Source organism: Myxine glutinosa, chromosome 3 (genome assembly GCF_964187855.1).
Source record: "Myxine glutinosa chromosome 3, kmMyxGlut1.1, whole genome shotgun sequence".
NCBI lineage: Eukaryota > Metazoa > Chordata > Myxini > Myxiniformes > Myxinidae > Myxine > Myxine glutinosa.
In genome coordinates, this window is record NC_136263.1 from 38,141,646 (window position 1) to 38,165,479 (window position 23,834).

Sequence of the window (23,834 nt, forward strand, 5' to 3'; positions counted from 1 at the left end):
CAAACACCGGAACCAATGAGATTCGAGCATTTGAAAAAATATTTCAAAAACCAAATCACTCAATGGAGGCCGCCATCTTCTGGATGCGGAAGTATGCATAACAAAATTGCGAAAAAGTTCAATAGGAGTTTGTTTCACCTGTCTTTGTTTGATTTACAATCTTATGCACCTCTAATTTGTAATTAAAATACTTTTAGACCAACCTCGCTATCTTCAACGAAAATCGTCACCAAACACCGGAACCAATGAGATTCGAGCATTTGAAAAAATTCTTCAAAAAAGCTTATTACGCGTTTCGGAGGCTGAAAACGGCATCAAATGTTCTAAAATTGACGAAGAATTATTTTTTAGAAATCTCGCGGCCGTAGGGGATGGTTTTTCACGGCCGGAAATATCCGAAGTTGAGACGGAATTCACCTAATTAATCAAGAAGTAAATTTTATCAATTTTAATCTCATCCAGAATGCAAATGGTGTCATTTTAGGTCTGAATTTGCGAAATTTTGTGAGCTGACCAATCATCGATCAGCTTAGGTCAGCTAATCAGCGCCATCGACACGGTTTGATTAACGACAGTCACACATTGCCGTTGAAACGGCGCTATCATCTGATCTGTCGGCACTGATCTTACTGCAAGCTAACTTCCTCTGGTGGAGGAAGCCAGTGCCCGGAGAGAACCAGTCCTGACAGCGACTGAAGTTAGAAGACTACACACATATTGTGAAAACGTATATTAAGCCCAGTTAAAATTTCTTAAAATAGGCCCTAAGCTAGCACATCGTATAGTTCCTTTTTTTTCTTTTCTTTTTTTCTTTTTTTTTGTATACAAGATCGAGGCTCGTGAAAGAGCGAACATTAATCACACAGAAAGACAAACAGACACATAAAACAAATAACATCGGGAGCGGTAGACAAGATGGGGAGAGAGGGGGAAGGACACAAACACAACATTTGAGAGCAGGGACCGAGAGACATGGAGACATCGAGAGATCTGTGGGAGGGAGAGGGCTTTGGGGGGGAGGCATTTGAAGGGGGGGGGGGGGGGATTTCCTTAAGTTCCTTAAGCTTCCTTAAGACTTCCTTCCTTAAAGACTTCCTTAAGCTTTTTGTGACATTTATTGTATGTAGGTATTGGGAAGGACTGTCTGCTCTTCTCTTTTACCAAGTCTTACCAGGTACGGTACCTACTAGTACTACACCTACCTACTACCAACTACCTAACCCACTGATGCCATCGTGATGGGTAAAATAGTGGCAAGAGGCTTTGGCTTCGCCGGCTCATTGCGGCTTTGCAGTCGGGTACTAGTAGTTACTATGATAAGTTTATAATTGAAAAACTATCGCACAAAAGGTGTAAAAACTCGATCGTTTTTCGTTCTGAATTACACGCAAACGCAAGACAGAAATGCTCTTCCCCCAGCATCTAGTGCCAAACAAGATGGCGCCCGGGAGCTGCACTGCACCGCGGTCTGTGTGTTGTGAATGGCAATGATAATTTCCATGTATTTTCAGTTCAATGGTTGCGATCATATCATCATTTTATGTTTTTTCAGTTAGGTGGGGATTACACTATTATTATTTTAATGATTGACAATTACTGTACTATTATTATTGTTAATATCATTATTTTGCAATAATATTATTATTATGTTATTATTGCATAATATTATTATGCTATTATATTATTGTTATTACTTTTGTCATTTGAAGTGGCATTGAAAAGATGCCAATATAAGGTGGAACGACATGCAAGCTGCTATATATACACCTTAACATGGGAATTCCTCCAGATTTTTTTGTCATCAAGTCTGCAGAGACAGCATAGGCTAAGAGAGTGCGAAAATAGTACATAGTCCTCTTACTCATGATACAATGGTGGTTTCTGAAGCATCACTACCACCAGGATCGGTACTACACGGTATGCAGTACACATTTGCGAAGATAATTTGCATCACCCCACCTTCGGAACTCCTGGTGAGGCGGAATATTGGAGTCGCTGCAACCTTTGCCTTGCAACACGTAATCCCCTTGACAAGTTTAGTTGTTTGAAATTGCATAAGCAACTACCGAATACATCGACATCAGACAGACGGACACCAAATTACATATTTTAGCGTGATGACAGATTGGCAGGGCTCACAGGGGCCCCACTTTGTCACCATTGCATTTTGCATGTGGCCCCCAAATGACTATAATGACTAACCAAATGACTAACTGCAGGTAGGGGACGGTAGTTCACCAATATTTTAATAGTTGGTGTTTGATCTATAGACTATATACCTTATCAAGAACGAAGCAGGCCAAGACAGTTCAACGGTAATCATGCTATATGCATATATCAGCAGCTATCTTTCAGTCCCTATAATAGGTAGCTACCTGAACACGTAGTCATGGCAGTCAATAGCTTTTCCAAAACCTGATCCATTTAGGTTCTGAGAATTTCCTACTACGGCACAACTTGTACATATGCTCCTCTTCTCTTTGAACAGCAGTTCTGAGTTTGGCAGAACCTTGTCCCATTTTCTTAGGAAATCAAGAAATGCTTCATAGCTGATGTCATTTTTCTGCAATTTCTGGGCGTGTGGGGGGGGGGGGGGGGGGGAGAGAGAAAAGGGAATGAGGGCAGGGTAACACCAAAATGTTCAGTGTTTGCACAATTCATCATCTTTCATTGTACACAACTCAATCTAGACCCATGTGCAATACTCCAGTTACCATCACTTTATCGGGCTAGAAATTGTATGTATAAACAATTAAGTAACTATTTATTATCAGAGAATCATACTGTTGTAGCGACCCATGGGTCCCCCAAGCGAGACCAGCAGCAGAATCTCCTTGCTCCAGCCGGTGACGTCACCGGCGGACAACCTCGGCGCCGGGGTGGCTGGTCACGTGACCACCAAAGCGTGCCGCGCGTGCGGTTATAATCCTTTGCACCTGTCGGTCACGTGACCACCGAAACACGCCTCGCCTGAGAGGCGTGGCTTTCGGTTTTGGTTATGCTTTCTGGTTGTGGATATATATGCAGCCCGATAAACGGGCTTTTGAGAGAGTTCCCGAGTTGGTTTTTCCAATAAACATCTTCTCGGACGAGTTTGTGTCTTGCCCGTCACTTTGTCCGTCTCAAGCAAGAGCCCGGCTCTTCACTGTGATGGTTATGGAAACCGGCCCCCTGGTGAAGAAAACTCCATGACACATAGGTTCCCTAGTTAGATATATTGTGAGTATTTTGCAGGTAGACCCCCCCACCCATGGTCTAAGGGAAACGGGGCATATGCATAATGAGGGCTGTTGTTAGGTCGACTTTAACCACCCCTTCTACAACCTTCCTGTTTTTGTCCCCCGTCGCACCGCGGAGCGAAAGGCGGACTATGGTTTTCCCCTCCGTCCGTGTGTCCGTCCGTCCGTCCGTCCGTGCGGGCGTGCGTGCGTACGTGCGTGCGTGCATAAGCGAAGGACCGCATTCGAATTTGGTGTGTGGGTGCAACCCACGTCAAAATCCAAGATGGCCGCCGCCATGTATGTCTGAAGCCATGTATGTCTGTACCTTGTGAGCGGAATATCTTGAAAAATAAGCGAAGTACCGACTTCTAATCTGGTGTGTGGGTGCACCTAGGCATAAGGAAGAACTCTATTGAAAATTGGGTCGCCACGTCAAAATCCAAGATGGCCACCGCCATGTATGTCTGAACGTTGTGAGCTGAATATCTTGAAAAATAAGCGAAGTACCAACTTCTACTCTGGTGTGTCGGTGTATCTAGGCATAAGGAAGAACGCTATTGCAAATTGGGTCGCCACGTCAAAATCCAAGATGGCCGCCTCCATGTATGTCTGAACCTTGTGAGCGAAATATCATATCATAGCATGTTTTCTGCGTCTTGCACTTTGTCAACTCACATCACTTCCTCGACGGGGGGACCTTTTTGACGGGGAGGGGGAGGGGAGAGGGAGGGGAGGGAGAGGGGGTAAGGGGAGAGAGTAGGGTGGAGGGGGAAGGGAGGGGGAATGGAGGGGGAAGGGAGGGGGGAAGGGGAGGGGGGAGGGCAGGGGGAGGGAGAGGGGGAGGGGAAGGGGAAGGGGTAGGGGGGAAAGGAAGGGGTAGAGGGAAAGGGAGGGGGAAGGGGAGGGGGTAGGGGAAGGGGGAGGGGGGAAGGGGAGGGGGGAAGGGGAGGGGAGGGATTTTGATGGTTACTGGCAATTGATCACATCCACAAATGATGTAATCCACACAATTTATGTACTTTACATAACGTTAATAGGAATACATGGCCGTGTAGATGGGAAATACAGTTTGCTTGAAATAAATCACAAATATCAGATGAAAGTTTTTAAAATATAGAACTATTCTCACTCAGAGTTAAACATCACTGCAATATTACGCGGTTGCTTCAACGTTTTCTGTGAATTATATGTCATCATTGTGAGATTTTTTTGGATTTTTTTTTTTTGAAATGAGATTTTTATATTTAAAAAAACGGCAAAAAAGCATCGGAACAGCTGTGAAAAAGCATCAAAACAGCAGTGAAGAAGCATCAGAACTGCAGTGAAAAAGCATCAAAACAGCAATGTAAAAGCATCAAAACAGCAGTAAAAAGCATCAAAACAGCATTCGATATATTTTCACTTTTACGTTTTGGCTAACTCGCTCGTGAACCTGACGAAGATCCTGAGCGAGGATCGCTACGCTACGCTATGCCACGTTATGCTAACGCTACATTAGCTACGCTATGTTACGCTACGTTCGCTACGTTATGGCTAAAAAATATGGATCTAAAGATGAAAGAAAAAAAAACCCATGTGGTGTGAATGGCAATGTTCCTCGCTGAAATGTGAAAAAACGCAATCGCTTTTCGCTCTGAATTACGTGCGAACGTGTAACTGTGAGATTATGGCAGCAAGGATGGAACATCACGTGATCGCTCTGAGCGAATCAGCGCGCTGCTCTGCCACCCGCTCAGATTCTGTGTATAATATTCCTCGCTACGTTACGCTACATTCGCTATGTTATGGCTAAAAATATGGATCTAAAGATGAAAGAAAAAAAAACCTATGTGGTGTGAATGGCAATGTTCCTCGCTGAAATGTGAAAAAACGCAATCGCTTTTCGCTCTGAATTACGTGCGAACGCGTAACTGTGAGATTATGGTGGCAAGGCTGGAACATCACGTGATCGCTCTGAGCGAATCAGCGTGCTGCTCTGCCACCGGCTCAGATTCCGTGTATAATATTCCTCGCTGAAATGCGCTGAGGTAAATATGAATAAAAAATATGGATCTCATCAAATATTTTTAGGTATGCCATGTCCTTCCCAGGCTCAATGGCCATGTCTATGCCAAATATCAAGCACATGAGCCTCTCCGTTTAGGAGTCTATCGGTAACATTACACACACACAAACTGTGTTTTATATATATAGACCGGCTCAGATTCCGTGTATAATATTCTTCGCTACGTTACGCTACGTTCACTACGTTATGGCTAAAAATATGGATCTAAAGATGAAAGAAAGAAAAAACCTATGTGGTGTGAATGGCAATGTTCCTCGCTGAAATGTGAAAAAACGCAATCGCTTTTCGCTCTGAATTACGTGCGAACACGTAACTGTGAGATTATGGCGGCAAGGCTGGAACATCACGTGATCGCTCTGAGCGAATCAGCGCGCTGCTCTGCCACCGGCTCAGATTCCGTGTATAATATTCCTCGCTGAAATGCGCTGAGGTAAATATGAATAAAAAATATGGATCTTGTCAAATATTTTTAGGTAGGCCATGTCCTTCCCAGGCTCAATGGCCATGTCTATGCCAAATATCAAGCACGTGAGCCTCTCCGTTTAGGAGTCTATCGGTAACATTACACACACACAAACTGTGTTTTATATATATAGATATATATACCTCCACATGTGGGTTGGTTTGAGGAGATGGAATGGAGACCTACCAGATCTCAAAGTGTCCATCTTACTATAATTCACCATATGTCCATCTGTCTGTTCGAAGGTACCGTAAAAACTGCTGAACCGATCGCAAAGATATTTTGGGTGGGTAATCTTGGGACCCCTGGGAGTAGAATAGGCTATTTAGTTTTCCCAATTTCAGCTTTCATCTCCAGCATTCTCAGGTTTGTACTCCCGCAAAACATTCGCGTTCGCATAACGTTCATTGTGACGATGTTCTGACGATGTATGTGTTCACGGTAGTGTTTGACATGACGGTGTGAACGTAATTTCGTAATGTTTTTCGTTTTGTAATCCTTTAATGAACATTTAATGTTTAATGAACGTTTAATGTTTAATGAACGTTCAATGCCCTTCGATGTCCGGGGTTGCACGCGCGCTACACTGGATGGGCCAGTGTGTACCTTGCCCTTCGCCGTCAGGCTCGGGTAAACCACTGAGCCCCATCCGTGATGGGGACTGGGGCTTGAGACAGTGTCCCACGAACGAGGAATTCCCAGGAAGCGCAAGTCATCAGTTCGCGTTGATGAAGTCCCTGCCCTTTGTACACACTGCCCGTCGCTACTACCGATCGGACGGTTTGATGAGATCCTCGGATCAGCCCCTGCACGGGCCGTTCTCGGCTCGTGCCGGTGCACCGAAAAGATGAGCGAACTTGACTGTCTAGAGGAAGTAAAAGTCGTAACAAGATTTCCGTCGGTGAACCTGCGGAAGGATCATTATCGGGACAACATGAGAGTGAGCGAGACGCAAGACGTACGTGGTACATCGTCCATGTACTGTTTAGCCATGTACTGTTTAGATTTTGATGATTTGCATGTGATATGATTCAACGGATGTTCATATGAATCGTTTAAAATCAAAAAGCCTTCAATATCTGATATTTTACCTTTTCATTTGGGCTTCCCAATTGAAGCCCCACCCGTAGGGCGGGGTACCGTTGCTAGTCTCTGTTAATGCTCCTGTGTGGATGTGCGTGTGTTTGTACGTATGTGTGTGTGTTTGTACGTATGTGTGTGTGTATAATATGTCACGTATATATGTATGATCACATATCAATATGTATGTACATAATATGTATAAATCACAATCGTGCATTTGTATACACAAAGAATTAAGTTAAGCACCCCTACACAAAGAATTAAGTTAAGCACCCCCTAATCCTGTCCTGAACCTGAACCCCCTCGAGCACGTTTGGGACATGTTGGGACGACAAATTGCGAAGATGGTCCCTCCAATAGCCAATCTGGATGAATTGGAACGTGCATTACATCGGGAATGGAACAACCTGCCACAGCAACGCATACGACGGCTTACAGGGTCTATGAGACGTAGGGTTGAGTCAGTGATCCGATCACGTGGGTCCTACACACGTTATTGACGCAAAGATCGCTAGAGGTCTTCTCAGAACAATGACTGTACGTTAGAAAACATAAACGTCATCCACACTGTCCGTGATGGACCTATAGCTCCATACTTAAATTGAGGTGAAAATATGCCTAAAATTCCCAAAAAATTTCACCTTAAATTATTCAGAATAAAATATTGAAAACGGCATGATTGTTATGTTTTTATGTGACCATAATATCACTTCTCCAGAAAATATAGCAATATCATGGGTATATTACACTGTTTTGACGACAACAAACTTGTAATGTGCGAGGTTGTAAAAAAACGGGGGGGGGGTGCTTAACTTAATTCTTTGTGTATATATGTAAATCACGATTCATGTATGTGTGTGTGCACGCATATATCGCCGCACCGGGGTTCCTGAAAACATTTACCTTCATTTCTGTTGCTATGGAAAATGTATTTTAATCAGCAAACATCAACCACACCGGGAAGTGTGAGGACGAAAATAAGCTCACCCTCACGCCACCAAAGGAAAACAAGCTTACCTGCCACCAGTCAAAGTCTTCTCGAACAATTCCTTGTGAGAGGGGCGACAGAAATGGTTGGATCGATGCGTTGAATCGCTTCATGAACCAAGGGGACCTTTTACTGCGGACTGGCTCACAGGGCACCTTGAAAAGCCGTTTAAATAATTCAAACGAGTGAGATGAGTCAGCGACATCCCTCGGGCAGCCTTCGATGAAATCCGATTCTTTATTTTCCAATTTGAATATCGACCACATGATATTACTGTCCTGGGTTTTCAATCCAAGCTGAAGATCCATGGTTAACTTGAAGATGTAGGACAAAGCTCCGATTACCATGAGCCAAAGAAACAGTTTCACTTTCCTCTCCATAACACTGCCTCGAAACAGATACAGTAGGTTGGTGTTGAGACCCCAGGAGGTATTTAAAACGATTGACTCCAGAAATCCTAGTTGACTTACTCGGGAGGCCCTGACGTTCCACTTTTGTGGGTCGTGGCGTATGGGCAGTCAGAAGGACGGAAGGGAACTTTTGTATCCTGAATGCTGGTGCTATCAACTGCATCTCGCCATGAGGGATAACCGCCCTGGAATACAGTATAGCCCAGTCCATGAGGTCTAAAACAAACGCAGTTCAAAAGCAAAAACTACCAATTTATTTTACACCATGACTGCAAAACCAATGTCCTTGACAATCATCAAAATAATCCCATTGGGATAACCGGCACAAACATATAACAGCCACGTGAAGGTATCACATAATTAGTCCATGAGCTAGAGGGGCCCACCTACCACCCCCACCCCCCCCCCCCCCCCCATCAATCAACGAAACTATATTTTTTTGAAAGTTTGAAATGCACTGTATGAGAAATTATATGTTAACATGCGATAAATTGGGACTCAGTATGGATTTTGAGAGACTGAAAGTTGCTATTTCCTCTGTTATGATGGTATATTGGTTATACTGTTATGTTGAAGGAACTGCGCTCCAACGCGAGTCGAAAGAATTGACGCGACCAAAGACGGAATTCGTCCGAGTTGCTTTATTGAAACCAAACAGCTCAGGTATTCTCACAAGCCCGTTTTTCGGGCAACAATATATATACACATTTATGTCGGGAAGTTTGCCCGGCAAAAGCTATACCGGGCATGCCCGGGTATCAAGGGCGAGCCTTGGAAAGGCGAGTCTGGACCTGCCCGGGCGTGTTTGGCTGCGGCCTGGCAAGTCGAGGCTGGGCGTGCCCGGGCGCTCTGGGCGAGCACTGGAAAGGCGATAGCGGGCATGCCCGGACGCTCTGGGCGAGCCCTGGAAAGGCGATAGCGGGCATGCCCGGACGCTCTGGGCGTGCCCTGGAAAGGTGATAGCGGGCATGCCCGGACGCTCTGGGCGAGCCCTGGAAAGGCGATAGCGGGCATGCCCGGACGCTCTGGGCGAGCCCTGGAAAGGCGAGAGCGGGCATGCCCGGGAAAGACGAGACCGGGCGTGCCCGGGAGGTTCGGGCATGCCCGGGAACAGTGAGTCCGGGCATGCCCGGGAGAGGCGCGTCTGGCCGTGTTCTGGCCGGTGCAAGGCGATTATGTACATCCAGCGGTAACCGCTACACACGCCCCTCCAGAATCGACCTGCACCGGCAGGGTCAATTTAAGGGGGGTCCGGATGACCCGGCCGAAGCGACCCCTGGAGGGTCGTGGGGAGGGGTCTGACGTGGTGGTGGGTGGTCGAGCGGGGGGAACTGTGGACGGGGGGCGGCCTCGCCGCGGAGGAAGGGCCAACCGTGGTGGTCGGTCGACGTCCATGTGCGCCGGTTTGAGGCGGTCCACAGAAATCCGGTCCGGCCGGCCGCCGAAGTCGACGATGAAAGACTTGTCGCCCCGTCGCAGGACCCGGAAGGGCCCGTCGTACGGCGGCCGGAGTGGCCCCCGGTGCACGTCATGACGCACAAAGACGTACTCCGCTGTGTGCAGCGCCGGGGGGACGTAGGACTGGGGGCCACCGTGGCGGGACGTCGGCACGGGGGCAAATCGTCGGGCGGCCTCCTGGAGGTCCGAGCGCTGGCGAGCGGCGGACCAGGGACTGGTAGCGTCAGGCACGAATTCGCCCGGGACGCGGAGTGGCTGGCCGTAGACGAGCTCGGCGGCGGACGCCTGGAGGTCTTCCTTGGGGGCCGTGCGAAGGCCCAAAAGGACCCACGGCAGCCGGTCGGCCCAACCGTCGTCCTGAAGGCCGGCCATGAGTGCGGCCTTCATGGAGCGGTGAAACCGCTCGCACAACCCATTGGCTTGGGGGTGGTAGGCCATGGTGCAGTGCAGCGTGACCCCCAACGAACGGGCGACCGCGCCACAAAGCTCAGACGTGAACTGTGGGCCGCGGTCGGACGAGATGTCCGCTGGTGCGCCGAAGCGCGCGACCCAGGTGGCGATGAACGCCTGCGCCACGTCGGCGGTGGTGGTGGAGGTGAGGGGCACGGCCTCCGGCCACCTGGTGGTCCTGTCCACCATGGTGAGCAGGTGGGTGAACCCCCGCGAGGGGGGCAGGGGACCCACCAGGTCCACGTGGACGTGGTCGAAACGCCGTTCAGGCACGGCGAAAGGTGCCAGCGGGGCCTGGGTGTGGCGGTGGACCTTGGCTCGCTGGCAGGCCGTGCAGGCGTTGGCCCAGTCGCGGATGTTTCGTCGAAGGCCGTGCCAGACGAAACGCGCCGACACCAGCTTCTGAGAAGCTTTCCGGCTCGGGTGAGAAAGGCCGTGGATGGAGGCGAAGATGCGGCGCTGCCAGGAAACGGGCACGATGGGGCGTGGCTGGCCCTGGGAGACGTCGCAGAGCAGGACGGTGCCCGCGAAGGGGATGTCGGCCAGGCGGAGGCCCGTGTCCGCCACGCGGAGTGCCTGCACCGAGGCGTCGGTGGTCTGGTCGGCCGCCATGAGCGTGAAGTCCACGCCGAGGTGGACCGCGTTCGCGCTGGCCCGCGAAAGGCAGTCGGCCACGGCGTTGTCTTTGCCGGCGACGTGCTGGATGTCCGTGGTGAACTCCGACACGGCGGAGAGGTGGCGCTGCTGGCGGGCCGACCACGGCTCCGTGACCTTAGCCATTGCGTAGACCAACGGCTTGTGGTCGACGAAAGCCGTGAACGGGCGGCCCTCCAGGAGGTGTCGGAAATGGCGAACGGCCAGGAATAGCCCGAGCAGCTCGCGGTCGAACGTGCTGTAGTTTAACTCGGTCGGCCGGAGTTGCCGGCTGAAAAAAGCGAGTGGCTGCCAAACCCCGTCCACCCATTGCTCATGGACGGCGCCCACCGCGTAGTTGGAGGCGTCCGTAGTGAGGGCGATGGGCGCGTTGAGCACCGGGTGAGCCAGCAGCGTTGCGTCGGCGAGGGCCCGTTTGGCGCTGGCGAAGGCCGCGTCCATGGCCGCGGACCAAACAATGTCATGCTTGGCCGGCTTGCCCCGGAGGGCCTCGTAAAGGGGCCGCATGAGCTGAGCAGCGCGGGGCACGAATCGGTGATAAAAATTCACCATGCCGAGGAACTCTTGGAGGGCCTTGATGGAACGGGGACGCGGGAACGTGGTGATGGCCTCGACCTTGGTCGGCAGCGGCACGGCCCCGGTCTTGGTGATGCGGTGGCCCAAAAAGTCAACGGTCGTCGCGCCGAAGTGGCATTTGACCGGGTTGACAATTAAGCCGTGCTCGCTGAGGCGACCGAACAGTGTTCGGAGGTGGAGGAGGTGCTCGGCGCGGGACGTGCTGGCGACGAGGATATCGTCCAGATAGACGAAAAGAAACGGCAGGTCGCGCAGCACGCCGTCCATCAAGCGCTGGAACGCCTGGGCCGCATTCTTGAGGCCAAACGGCATCCGCAAAAATTCGAACAGGCCGAACGGCGTGATGACGGCCGTCTTCGGGACGTCGGCCGCCCGGACAGGTACCTGGTGGTAGCCCCGTATCAGGTCAATTTTCGAAAAGATGACCCGTCCCGCCAAACGGGCGGAAAAGTCCTGAATATGCGGGATCGGGTACCTGTCGGGGGTGGTAGCATCGTTGAGACGGCGGTAGTCACCACACGGGCGCCATCCACCCCCCGGCTTTGGCACGATGTGCAGTGGCGAGGCCCACGCGCTATCGGAGCGCCGCACGATGCCGAGGTGCTCCAACGCGTCGAACTCGGCCTTCGCCACGGCGAGCTTGGCCGGGTCGAGGCGGCGGGCCCTGGCGTAGACCGGCAGGCCCGTAGTGGGTATGTGGTGCTCGATCCCGTGCCGCACCGCGACGGCCGAAAACGTCGGCCGCGTGAGGGCCGGGAATTCCGCGAGCAGGCGAGCGAACTCGTTCGCTGCCGGGAGGGCGCACGCCAGTTCGGTCGGTGCGGAGCTGCTCATCGTGCACGCCAGGGAGCTGAAGGTCTCGGCGTTGACAAGGCGACGACGTTTGACGTCGACCAGCAGCCCGTGCGCGCAGAGGAAGTCGGCGCCCAGCAAAGCCATGGGGACGCAGGCGGTCACAAAAGTCCATTGAAAACGCTGGCTGCCGAAGCAGAGGGTGACGACGCGTGGGCCGAAAGTGCGTATGGCCGAGCCATTAGCAGCGACCAAAGAGGGGCCGCAAACGGCGTCCCGCCTGTCCTGCTCGGAGGCGGGTATGACGCTCAGTTGGGCGCCGGTGTCACACAGGAAACGCCGCCCAGACGCTTTGTCCCGAATAAACAGCAAGTTGCCCAAGTGGCCGGCGCTCATGGCTGGGAATGAACGCCGGCCCGGCCGTTTCCCGACCTGCCGAAAGTGCACGGGGGCCGGCACGTCCGAGCCTTGTGTCCGAACCTGGCGTGGTAATAACACCACGCACGGTCAGGTGGAGGCCCCGGCCGTCGTGTCGGAAGCGGGCGGTGCGGCGTGGCGGCCGCCAGTTGCACCGGCAGTTCGGCCTCCAACCGCGCAGGGCGCTCGGGCGTCGTGGGCGTCGCCTCGGACGGCGGCGGGCTCCAAGTAACCGCGCCGATGTGCTGGCCCGCCGAGGAGATCTTATCGGCTTCCCTGGCGAGGGCGCGGGAATCCGTGATCAACGTGCCAGCCAGGGCGAGGCGTACCAGGTGAGGCAGCTGGCGAAGGAACAGCTCGCGGAACAGAAAATCCGGAGAGTGCTCACCGAGCAACGAGAGCATATAGTCCATGCGCTCTGACGGGCGCGTGTCGCCGAGCTCGGGCAGAGCGAGCAGGCGCCGTGCGCGTGCTGCCGGTGAGAGGGCGAAAGCATCGAGGAGGAGTGTCTTCAGCACATCGTATTTGTCAGCAGCCGGCGGGTGCTCGAGGAGGCTCAAGGCGCGGGCCGCGGTGGCGGAACCGAGCGCCGCCACAACATGGTGGAAGCGAGTGTCGTCCGCGGTGATGCCTCGCAGGGCGAACTGAGAGTCCGCCTGAGCGAACCAAACAGCGGCGTGAGCCTCCCAGAAGGTAGGCAGTTTAAGCGTCACTGCCGTATCCATGTCGGTAGGTCACCAATGAAGGAACTGTGCTCCAACGCGAGTCGAAAGAATTGACGCGACCAAAGACGGAATTCGTCCGAGTTGCTTTATTGAAACAAAACAACTCAGGTATTCTGACAAGCCCGTTTATCGGGCAGCAATATATATACACATTTATGTCGGGAAGTTTGCCCGGCAAAAGCTATACCGGGCATGCCCGGGTGTCAAGGGCGAGCCTTGGAAAGGCGAGTCTGGACCTGCCCGGGCGTGTTTGGCTGCGGCCTGGCAAGTCGAGGCTGGGCGTGCCCGGGCGCTCTGGGCGAGCCCTGGAAAGGTGATAGCGGGCATGCCCGGACGCTCTGGGCGAGCCCTGGAAAGGCGATAGCGGGCATGCCCGGACGCTCTGGGCGAGCCCTGGAAAGGCGATAGCGGGCATGCCCGGACGCTCTGGGCGAGCCCTGAAAAGGCGATAGCGGGCATGCCCGGACGCTCTGGGCGAGCCCTGGAAAGGCGAGAGCGGGCATGCCCGGGAAAGACGAGACCGGGCGTGCCCGGGAGGTTCGGGCGTGCCCGGGAACAGTGAGTCCGGGCATGCCCGGGAGAGGCGCGTCTGGCCGTGTTCTGGCTGGTGCAAGGCGATTGTGTGCATCCAGCGGTAACCGCTACAGTATATTGGTTATACTGTTATGTATATATTGTTATGTTGTTATGATGGTATATTGGTTATACTGTTATGTATACATTGTTATATTGTTATGATGGTATATTGGTTATACTGTTAAGTATATATTGTCATATTGTTATGATGGTATATTGGTTATACTGTGATGTATACATTGCTATATTGTTATGATGGTATATTGGTTATACTGTCATGTATATATTGTTATATTGTTATGATGGTATATTGGTTTTCACTGTCAAGTATATATTGTTATATTGTTATGATGGTATATTGGTTATATTGGATGTTATGATGGTTATACACGATGGTATACATAAGCAGAAGATTTTGTTTTTTAATCCAACCAAAGATGGCTGACGAACAGCCTTTAACTACAGTGCATTCAGAAAGTATTCAGACCCCTTCACTTTTTTCACATTTTGTTATGTTGCAGCCTTATGCTGAAATCGTTTAAATTCATTTTTTCCCTCATCAATCTACACTCAATACCCCATAATGACAGAGAAAATAGGATTTTAGAACGTTTTGCAAATTTATTAAAAAGAAAAAACTGAAATATCACTTTGACATAAGTATTCATACCCTTTGCTATGACACTTGAAATTTAGCTTCACCAAACAGTTCAATCTTGATTTCATCAGACCACAGAATCTTGTTTCTCAGTCTGAGAGTCCTTTAGGTGCTTTTTTGCAAACTCCAAGCGGGCTTTCATGTGTCTTTCACTGAAGAGAGGCTTCCGTCTGGCCAATCTACCATAAAGCCCAGATCGGTGGAGTGTTGCAGTGATGGTTGTCCTTCTGGAAGTTTCTCCCATCTCCACACAGGATCTCTGGAGCTCAGCCAGAGTGACCATCGGGTTCTTGGTCACCTCTCTTACCAAGGCCCTTCTCCCCCGATTGCTTAGTTTGGCCGGGCGGCCAGCTCTAGGAAGAGTCCTGATTGTTCCAAACTTCTTACATTTAAGAATTATGGAGGCCACTGTGCTCTTGGGAACCTTCAATGCAGCAGAGATTTTTTTGTAGGCTTCCCCAGATCTGTGCCTCGAAACAATCCTGTCTCTGAGCTCTGCAGGCAGTTCCTTCGACCTCATGGCTTGGTTTTTGTTCTGATACGCATTGTCAGCTGTGAGACCTTATATAGACAGGTGTGTGCCTTTCCAAATCATGTCCAATCAATTGAATTTACCACAGGTGGACTCCAATCAAGGTGAATAAACATCTCAAAGATGATCAAGAGAAATGGGAGGCACCTGAGCTAAATTTCAAGTGTCATAGCAAAGTGTATGAATACTTATGTCAATGTGATATTTAAGTTTTTTATTTTTAATAAATTTGCAAAACTTTGTAAATTCGTGTTTTCTCTTTGTCATTATGGGGTATTGAGTGTAGATTGATGAGGGAAAAAATGAACTTAAACGATTTCAGCATAAGGCTGCAACCTAAGGCTTTGAGGAAGTTAGGAGTGGAGGAATGGTTGATCAGAGTAGTGATGGCAATGTACAAAAGAGCGCGCACAGCTGTAAGGACGAAGGATGGGAACAGTGGTGAGTTTGAGGTGAAGGTGGGAGTGCATCAGGGGTCGGTACTAAGTCCACTACTATTTGTAGCTGTGATGGAGGTGCTGGCTCAGAACGTAAAGGAGGGTTTACCGTGGGAGTTGTAGTATGCAGATGATCTGGTGTTGATTGCGGAAAGTATGGATGGACTGAAGGAAAAGATGAACAAGTGGAAGGAATGTATGGAGACAAAAGGTCTGAACGTGAATATAGGAAAGACGAAGGTGATGGCAAGTGGTAAAGCATGTGGTGAGTTGGAAAGAACTGGGAAGTGGCCTTCTGCTGTGTGCAGGAAGGGTGTCGGCGTGAACTCCATTCAGTGTACAATGTGCGCTGAGTGGGTTCATCAAAAATGTATTGGTCTGAGAGGGTCATTAACCAGTATGGCAGCTACATTCAAATGTAAGGTGTGCACAGAGGGAGCTGCAGATGGAGGAAATGTTGAGTTGGATCTTGGAGACGGCGTGAAGCTGGAAGGTGTGAAAACATTTTGCTACCTCGGAGACATGCTGAATGGAGAAGGTGGATCAGACTCGGCAACGGTTGCAAGAGTGAGATGTGCATGGAAGAAGTTTCGGGAACTGAGTGGCGTGCTGATGAGGAGGGGAGTGTCGTTGAAGCTGAAGAGAAAGGTGTATGCTGCATGTGTGAGAAGTGTTCTGATTTATGGGAGCGAGATATGGGTAATGAACGTAGAGCAGCAACGAAGGCTGGAAAGGGTGGAAATGCGAATGGTTCGGTGGATGTGCGGAGTATCGTTGAGAGAGAGAAAGACAAATGATGAATTGCGAAAGATGATGGGAATAGAGCCTGTGATTGATGCTGTGAAGAGGAACAGGTTGAGATAGTTTGGTCATGTGTTGAGGAAGGATGAAAGTGACTGGTTGAGAAGAGTGATGGAAATGAATGTAGAAGGAAGTAGAGGACGGGGAAGACCGAGAAAGACTTGGCTAAAGATGGTGGAAGAAGAAATGCCGGCAAGGGGGTTAACAAGGGGAGATGCAGAAAATAGGGCAAAATGGAGAAGATTGTCATGGGGACCGCAAGGCTAACCCCCGCTCTAGCAGGGAAAATGGCCTTAAAATGCATGTTGTTGTTGTGGTGCTGCTGCAACACAACAAAATGTGAAAAAAGTGAAGGGGTCTGAATACTTTCTGAATGCACTGTAGTTAAAGGCTGTTCGTCAGCCATCTTTGGTTGGATTAAAAAACAAAATCCGCCGCTTTTGTATACCATCGTGTATAACCATCATAACATCCAAAATAACCAATATACCATCATAACAATATAACAATCTGTACATAACAGTATAACCAATATACCAGCATAACAGAGGAAATAGCAACTTTCAGTCTATCAAAATCCATACTAAGTCCCAATTTATCGCATGTTAACATATAATTTCTCAAACAGTACATTTCGAACTTTCAAAAGAATACAGTTTCGTTGATTGGTTGGGGGGAGGGAGGGTTGCTAGGTGGGCCCCTCTAGCAATGTATCAATGTATTAATGACAGTTAGTCCCACAGCGAATTCGATAAATATCTTTCTAAAGTCAAACGATCGGTAATTTCCTGAACTCAATTATTCCTTTATACACAGGTACTCATCACTTTCCCACATTCGATACAAGGACGGTGTACACGAGGTGGAATTGCAATGCATTAATTATGTCTGCACTTAGGAATGGGGATTGATGGTATCGGGAGTATTTGATTTCACTGCTATGGTGTTCACCTGGGTTTCAGGGTTTATTCACGGAGCTGCTGAGCATGTGTAGAGGTGGCATGTTCCATAAGCAAACAATCCTTAGCATGAAAGAGTTGATGGATTCCAGCGGAGGGTCAGCTGGTTCGTGATGGGAAGCAGTCTGACTCCTACACCACAGAATCGCACCCCAATAACATGGTCAATTCCCCACATTCAGCACACCCTGAGAACACCTCTAGACCCATGAACCAAAGGCATAGCACACCAAGCATGCGGTAGCCCAGCCGAGCAAGGCAGGAAAGCGATGAACTGGCCTCTCCACTGTGGGCCTGACACAAATGCATCCCTCTCTCTGAAAGGCTTCCCTGAATTCAGTTACACTCCTTGCTTCTCTCCTCTCACCATCAGTGGCTTATCGTTCCTCCTCTTTTTTGTATACATGATTGAGGCTCGTGGTAGAGCTAGAGCAGAAAAGTAACGAAGCAAAATGAAAAGATGGAAACACCAACAGCAGAGTAGAAGTGAGAGTGAGATCAATTGGGGGGGGGGGGGGGGGGGGAGGAGGACACTTGGAGCTGGGGGACAAGAAGCATCACAACGAAGAATGAAACACAGCAAGAAGAGAAAGAGGAAAGTGGGGATAAAAAACAAGAGGGGCAAACCAATCGACAACTAACAAATGAAAACATGAAGGACAGGGGGATAAATCACAATTATCTGGAAAAAGGGAGTACTTGGGAATGGGGTCATTTGGGGAAGATCATGTGTATGGATGGCGGTAGAGGTGAACAACTGTCTTTAAGCTCTGGCAGGAAGAATGGGAGCAAACAGGCTGCATAAGTTTTGGCCACATGCGAGAGAAAAGAGGAATAAATTAGTGGAGGTAAGCAGTGAGCCTGGATTTTGGGAGTTTAACAAGAAGATGGTTGTACTGGCAGACCATGTAGGCCCTGCAGAAACCTGGGAGGGACAGAGCCAAGAGAGGGCAAGTGGTGCAAGACCGGGTATAATACAAAGAGGTCACCAACGTGTCTGCGATGCAAAGTAACAGGCCTAGACACTCAGCTTCGTCACGGGAGATCACAATGATTTTGTGGGCCTTGCTTTACAGAAAATCAATAAGGGCAATGTGTGAGTTAGAGGTGCCAGCCCAAAGTGGAGAGCAGTATTCCATCAAGCTGCCAATGAAGGCAGCCTCCCTTACAATATGACCTCCCTTACATCCATCGCAACAGATAACAAAACATGAGATCCATGACAGATATATCATAACAAATCATGGGATTCTTTGCCCCATTTGTATATAAAAGGAGCCAAGTTTCTCCGTCCGTAACACTTTATTCAAAAGAGCGTCTACTGTCATACAATAATACAAAAGGGTACCCTTGAAAAGGTAATAATCCATTTATTTGGTTGGAAAATTAATAATCTATTTGCTTGGAACAAAAATCGTTCCTTTAATCACACTTACTTTCCTCTTTTAACCCATAAAGTGCTGGATTTACTGGTTAGTAACCCAGAAATGCTTTTTTGTGATCAGCCAATTAGAAGCAAGCTTTCGTAAGTTACATTCCTCATAAAGTTTCATAAGTTTCATAAGTTTTCATAATTTCATTAGTTTCATAATTTCAGTATTATACATAAGTTAAGTATTTCAAGAAAGGTCATGATTCGTTCTTTGGGTGGACGTCAGTTTAAACTAATTTGCATACAAATAGTAATTGAACACGCCCATATAATGACCATATTTGGTAGGGCCGCAATCGTGGCCGGTTGACCTGTGCGCTTCGGCCGCGATTGTGGCCTGATGGGCTTTATGGGTTGAAAGCCTGTTTCTGTGATTGAGGAAGTAGAAGCGGGACCTTGAGCTTTAATATAGCGCTTCCAACAGAAACATTTATTATTCTGCAACAGCAGGAACACTTTACAAGGCCACGGGGGAGGAGCATACAAAAGGAAATATAATAATTGGTTCACGAGTTATCAAGTGACCACTATATTCGTCATGTGTGTGTGTCTGTCTGTCTGTGTGTGTGTCTGTCTGTCTGTCCGCAGCATAACTACCCGATGATATCATCCGGTCTTGATGAAACTTGGGTGGGAGGTTGATATCATGATCTAGTTGTGTCCTGCCTGGAGTGGGCGTATTGCGTCCATTGTGGGCGGAGCCACGCCCGAAAAAGATGTCTTTTTAGGGGGTAATCGATTTCAAGCTACATCTTCTCCGAGGTGTTTGGTGGAATCTGACAGGGGTTTCGATATTTGGTTAGGCCAATGTCATGTGTCTAGCCCCACAGAGCTCGATTTTTCCTTTTTTTTTTTTTTTTTTTTTCATTTTTCACCGAATTTTCGGTATTGTGTCGCTAACTAACCTCATAACTGATTATACATTATTTTCTATCTCATTTCAATGTCAGTAACCTTCGTTTTGACATTCCCGAGCCTGGCCTGTCTGGGCCTGTTTCGGTTATAGTCCATCCTTTGTCATTGAATACCGCTCGCTCGTGAACCATCGTCATCTCCTGACTTGTTACTTCTCAAAGCAATAAAAAATATATAAGAGCTCACTAAGGAGCACAACAAACAACAACGACAACAATTGCGTGTTTATGAAATATTTCTATATGATGACATTCACAGATGGACATGCAATATGTTTGTGACAAGTACAAAATGCTCTTTTGATCAAACAAGTTAGCAAAATGACGGGAGGCATGACTAGTTTGAATAAAAGTAACCCTGACCCAACAATGGGATCCCAAACCACCACAACAATGAACAATGGTATAGACACGAGACATTTTACAAACGTTTCCAGATCTTGGTACGTAATTCAGTTGCTGGTGAGGTCATTGGCTTAAATATTGAACTCTGCAAGCACCACTTTCATGCTGACTGTGATAACACAATTTCCTGCTGAAACTGTTTGTTCCGATAAAGAAATGCACGTGCTGAGGCTTTAAGGAAGGGGGAGGGCTTTGTGGCAGGGAAAAGGGAAGTGTCCACATTCAGAACACTCACCAACAGGCACAAAGTGCAATTTGATGTGAATGGAGTCGAGAAAAATAAACTCCACCTGCCTCCCTGCGCAGTCTGTTCACAGGACTGTTGTGATAAATAAATCACCCAGGGTTTAAATGGCCCAGGAACGATGCAGTCAGACAAGGTTGGAAAACAAGGTGATCTTGAACTCGACACATCAAACTTTTTTGGTTGAAAGTAAAAAGCCAGTCTTTTCCACAGTTTATCACACTCTCTCGGTTCTGATTGAGAGGGTTACTGGCATAGTTACAGGTAGGAGGAGACAAGGTTTCTGGATAGGTCGTATCGTGTTGCGTCATCAGCGTAAATGCTTAATTGAGAAAGAATACAATCAGGGAGATCATCGATATATACCAAGAACAATATTGGACGCAACACAGTCCTGTTGACATGTTCTAACCCATTGTTTTTTGTTGTGGACATGTTCTAATCCATTGTTTTTGTTGTTGCCACGTTCTAACCCATTGTTTTTTGTTGTGGACATGTTCTAATCCATTGTATTTGTTGTTGCCATGTTCTAACCCATTGTTTTTGTTGTTGCCATGTTCTACCCCATTGTTTTTGTTGTTGCCGTGTTCTAACCCATTGTTTTTTTTTTGTGGCCATGTTCTAATCCATTGTATTTGTTGTTGCCATGTTCTAACCCATTGTTTTTGTTGTTTACATGTTCTAATCCATTGTATTTGTTGTTGCCATGTTCTAACCCATTGTTTTTGTTGTTGCCATGTTCTACCCCATTGTTTTTGTTGTTGCCATGTTATACCCCATTGTTTTTGTTGTTGCCGTGTTCTAACCCATTGTTTTTTTTTGTGGCCATGTTCTAATCCATTGTATTTGTTGTTGCCATGTTCTAACCCATTGTTTTTGTTGTTGACATGTTCTAATCCATTGTTTTTGTTGTTTACATGTTCTAATCCATTGTATTTGTTGTTGCCATGTTCTAACCCATTGTTTTTGTTGTTGCCATGTTCTAACCCATTGTTTTTGTTGTTGCCATGTTCTAACCCATTGTTTTTGTTGTTGCCATGTTCTAACCCATTGTTTGTTTGTTTTTGTGGACATGTTCTAATCCATTGTTTTTGTTGTTGCCATGTTCTAACCCATTGTTTTTTGTTGTGGGCATGTTCTAATCCATTGTATTTGTTGTTGCCATGTTCTAACCCATTGTTTTTGTTGTTGACATGTTCTAATCCATTGTTTTTGTTGTTGCCATGTTCTAACCCATTGTTTTTGTTGTTGACATGCTCTAATCCATTGTTTTTGTTGTTGACATGTTCTAATCCATTGTTTTTGTTGTTGCCATATTCTAACCCAGTTTTTGTTGTTGACATGTTCTAATCCATTGTTTTTGTTGTTGCCATGTTCTAACCCATTGTTTTTGTTGATGCCATGTTCCAGTTTATTGTTTTTGTTGTTTGGTCGACCATCTTTTCACTGCATAGGTGCGTTGTGTTTGGTACTCTGGACAGTAGCGAGCAAAATGAGTAGACTGATGACAGACATAGCAATCACAGAAACGAACAGACTTTCTTTCATCTGGTGTTGGAGACTGTGTTGAGAAACCATTAGAGTATTCTTGTGGGCTCGGGTAATGGTTATGAGATCTGTACTTGTTGCATGGGCTGGAATCTCTCTCCAGTTGATCGCTGATATGGCCTTGGGTTCGGGCAGAATACTTTCCTTTCCATCGAGGGGAATCGCGGCATGGTCCTGTCTTCTGGTGAGATAGACCCGTGTCGACCGGAAGCACGTGTCCGAAGCTCGTCGCCATATCCATGAGGTTCGTGAGTGTCTCCACAGACCACAGGTATCATTATCGAAGTTATTCGAAGATAAATAAACAGATGTTTGGTACTACAGAACTTTAATATACAGGAAAACAAACACGACATCTTCATATTAAAATACACCATTTGGTGTCTCTCTGTCTGTCTGTCTGATGAATTTTGACCCTGATACATTCCGTTCTTACTTATCCAATCTCAACCCAACTTGACAGGATGACTAAGGGTTACACAATGAAGTTTGGTTACACAATGTGAGTCAACGTATATAAATAGCTTAGGCCAGATTAAAAAAAAGAGTTGGTGATCGTCCTTTTTTCTCAAAAGTTCGGGTAGGGAGGGAGGTATTTTTTGGGTTTTTTTTTTCCTACTTTCCATTGAGTTTTGTTGACATGGAAAAATATGAAATAAAGACTCCTTTCTCCTCAAAATGATTTAATTTCTTCATTCATCTCACAGATTTACAGACATTGCCCAAATCTCTATGAAACAGTGTTTGTGTGATTTTGGATGATGTTGAATGTCCTAGCTGAGCTTGGTAGTGAAAGGGCAAGACACCTGTACATGTATATACACCATGACATCGGAAAAACAGATAAACACCATGCCCTTGGCACCTTGAAACTATTGAGCATGTTGAACAAGATTTCTGCCACGCTTTGGTACTGGCTTTGCAGTACAAATGTTACATTGAGGGTATTGCCCAGCCTTTTCAACCAAATTCTCCTCAGTACCACAGTGGACGCAGAGCATTTCATAGCCAGCAGAGTAGTACGCTAGTTCTATAGGGGAAGCACAGTTCAGATTGGCACGAACATAAAGATCAGCGAGTCTGAATATAGGTGGCAAGCAAGTACAAGAAGCATCATCGTGGGCAGCATTCATGAGGACACTAAAAACAGTTGGTCGACTATCGGGTTCCATCCTGTGATCCGTGGCCGTGTCTGCAGCCAACACAAATTTGAGAAATGAGCCAAGAGTCTTTGTCACATCAGAAACTTTGCAAGCTGGTGAAACTTTCGTCACGTCAGTTTTACTGGGGCCGGCGAATACTTTGACAAAAGTACCGCGTGTATCGTCAGGCAATGGCTCCCTATCCCCATCATACTTGCCGTCTGAGAACTCTGCATAGAAGTCCCGAGATTGTCACATCCAACTCGATATTGCACGCAAACCAGTCCTTCACCATCTTGGAAGAGCCCTCACGGGCTATTGATGCGATCACAATAGGCATTTCAAGCCGATTCTAGCACGAATCAATAGATTTCAGCGGGAAAAATCTCACACAATAGCCGCCATGAATGGCCAACGTAAAATGGGTGAAGTTGCCCGAGGCACTTGCGACGCTCTGCGCAGCACGCACTGCGCATGCGGTGCAGAACGGCGCCAAATTTGACTGCGAAAAGATCGTTTTTTAATGATTTTTTTCAAAATAAAAAATAAAAAAAGTTTCGGGTCGGGTGTGTTTCGTAGGGTCGGGCGGGGACGATCACCAACTCTTTTTTTTTATCTGGCCTTATCATGGCGTTTCTCGTGGGAGCAACGGCCTCTACCAGAGGTAATGAACATTAATGAACAGTAAAAATATTATGAACCACAAACACGTATGATTTGCTTTTTAAACAGTCGCTGATGCTGTTTATAACACTAAATGAAGAAATTTGGAGGAATCCCGACATGCTTGAGGTACGTTTCACTTAAAGAACTGAGCGAAGATCTACTGTACTCTAGGTACCCCATAAGTGTTGGATTAATAACATGACCCTTCCTTCCTCTAC

The 23,834-nt window shown here is 47.8% G+C and overlaps 1 protein-coding gene across 3 annotated transcripts in view; it reads right to left on the reverse strand.

Moving 5' to 3' along the window:
- Nucleotides 1-23,834, reverse strand: part of LOC137417138 (CMP-N-acetylneuraminate-beta-galactosamide-alpha-2,3-sialyltransferase 1) — a 213,464-nt gene that overhangs the window by 172,029 nt on the left and 17,601 nt on the right. The window contains exons 1-3 of one of the 3 annotated variants that reach the window (XM_078773902.1): nucleotides 17,258-17,398; nucleotides 7,850-8,415; nucleotides 2,376-2,572 (exon numbers count right to left, since the gene is read on the reverse strand). In XM_078773902.1, coding sequence (XP_078630028.1) covers nucleotides 2,376-2,572; nucleotides 7,850-8,200 — 548 coding nt within the window. In that variant the 5' untranslated portion in view covers nucleotides 8,201-8,415; nucleotides 17,258-17,398. Of the gene's footprint in view, nucleotides 1-2,375; nucleotides 2,573-7,849; nucleotides 8,440-17,257; nucleotides 17,399-23,834 lie in introns of those variants that run through there. The other 2 variants (XM_068102921.2, XM_068102920.2) reach the window with 2 other exon arrangements.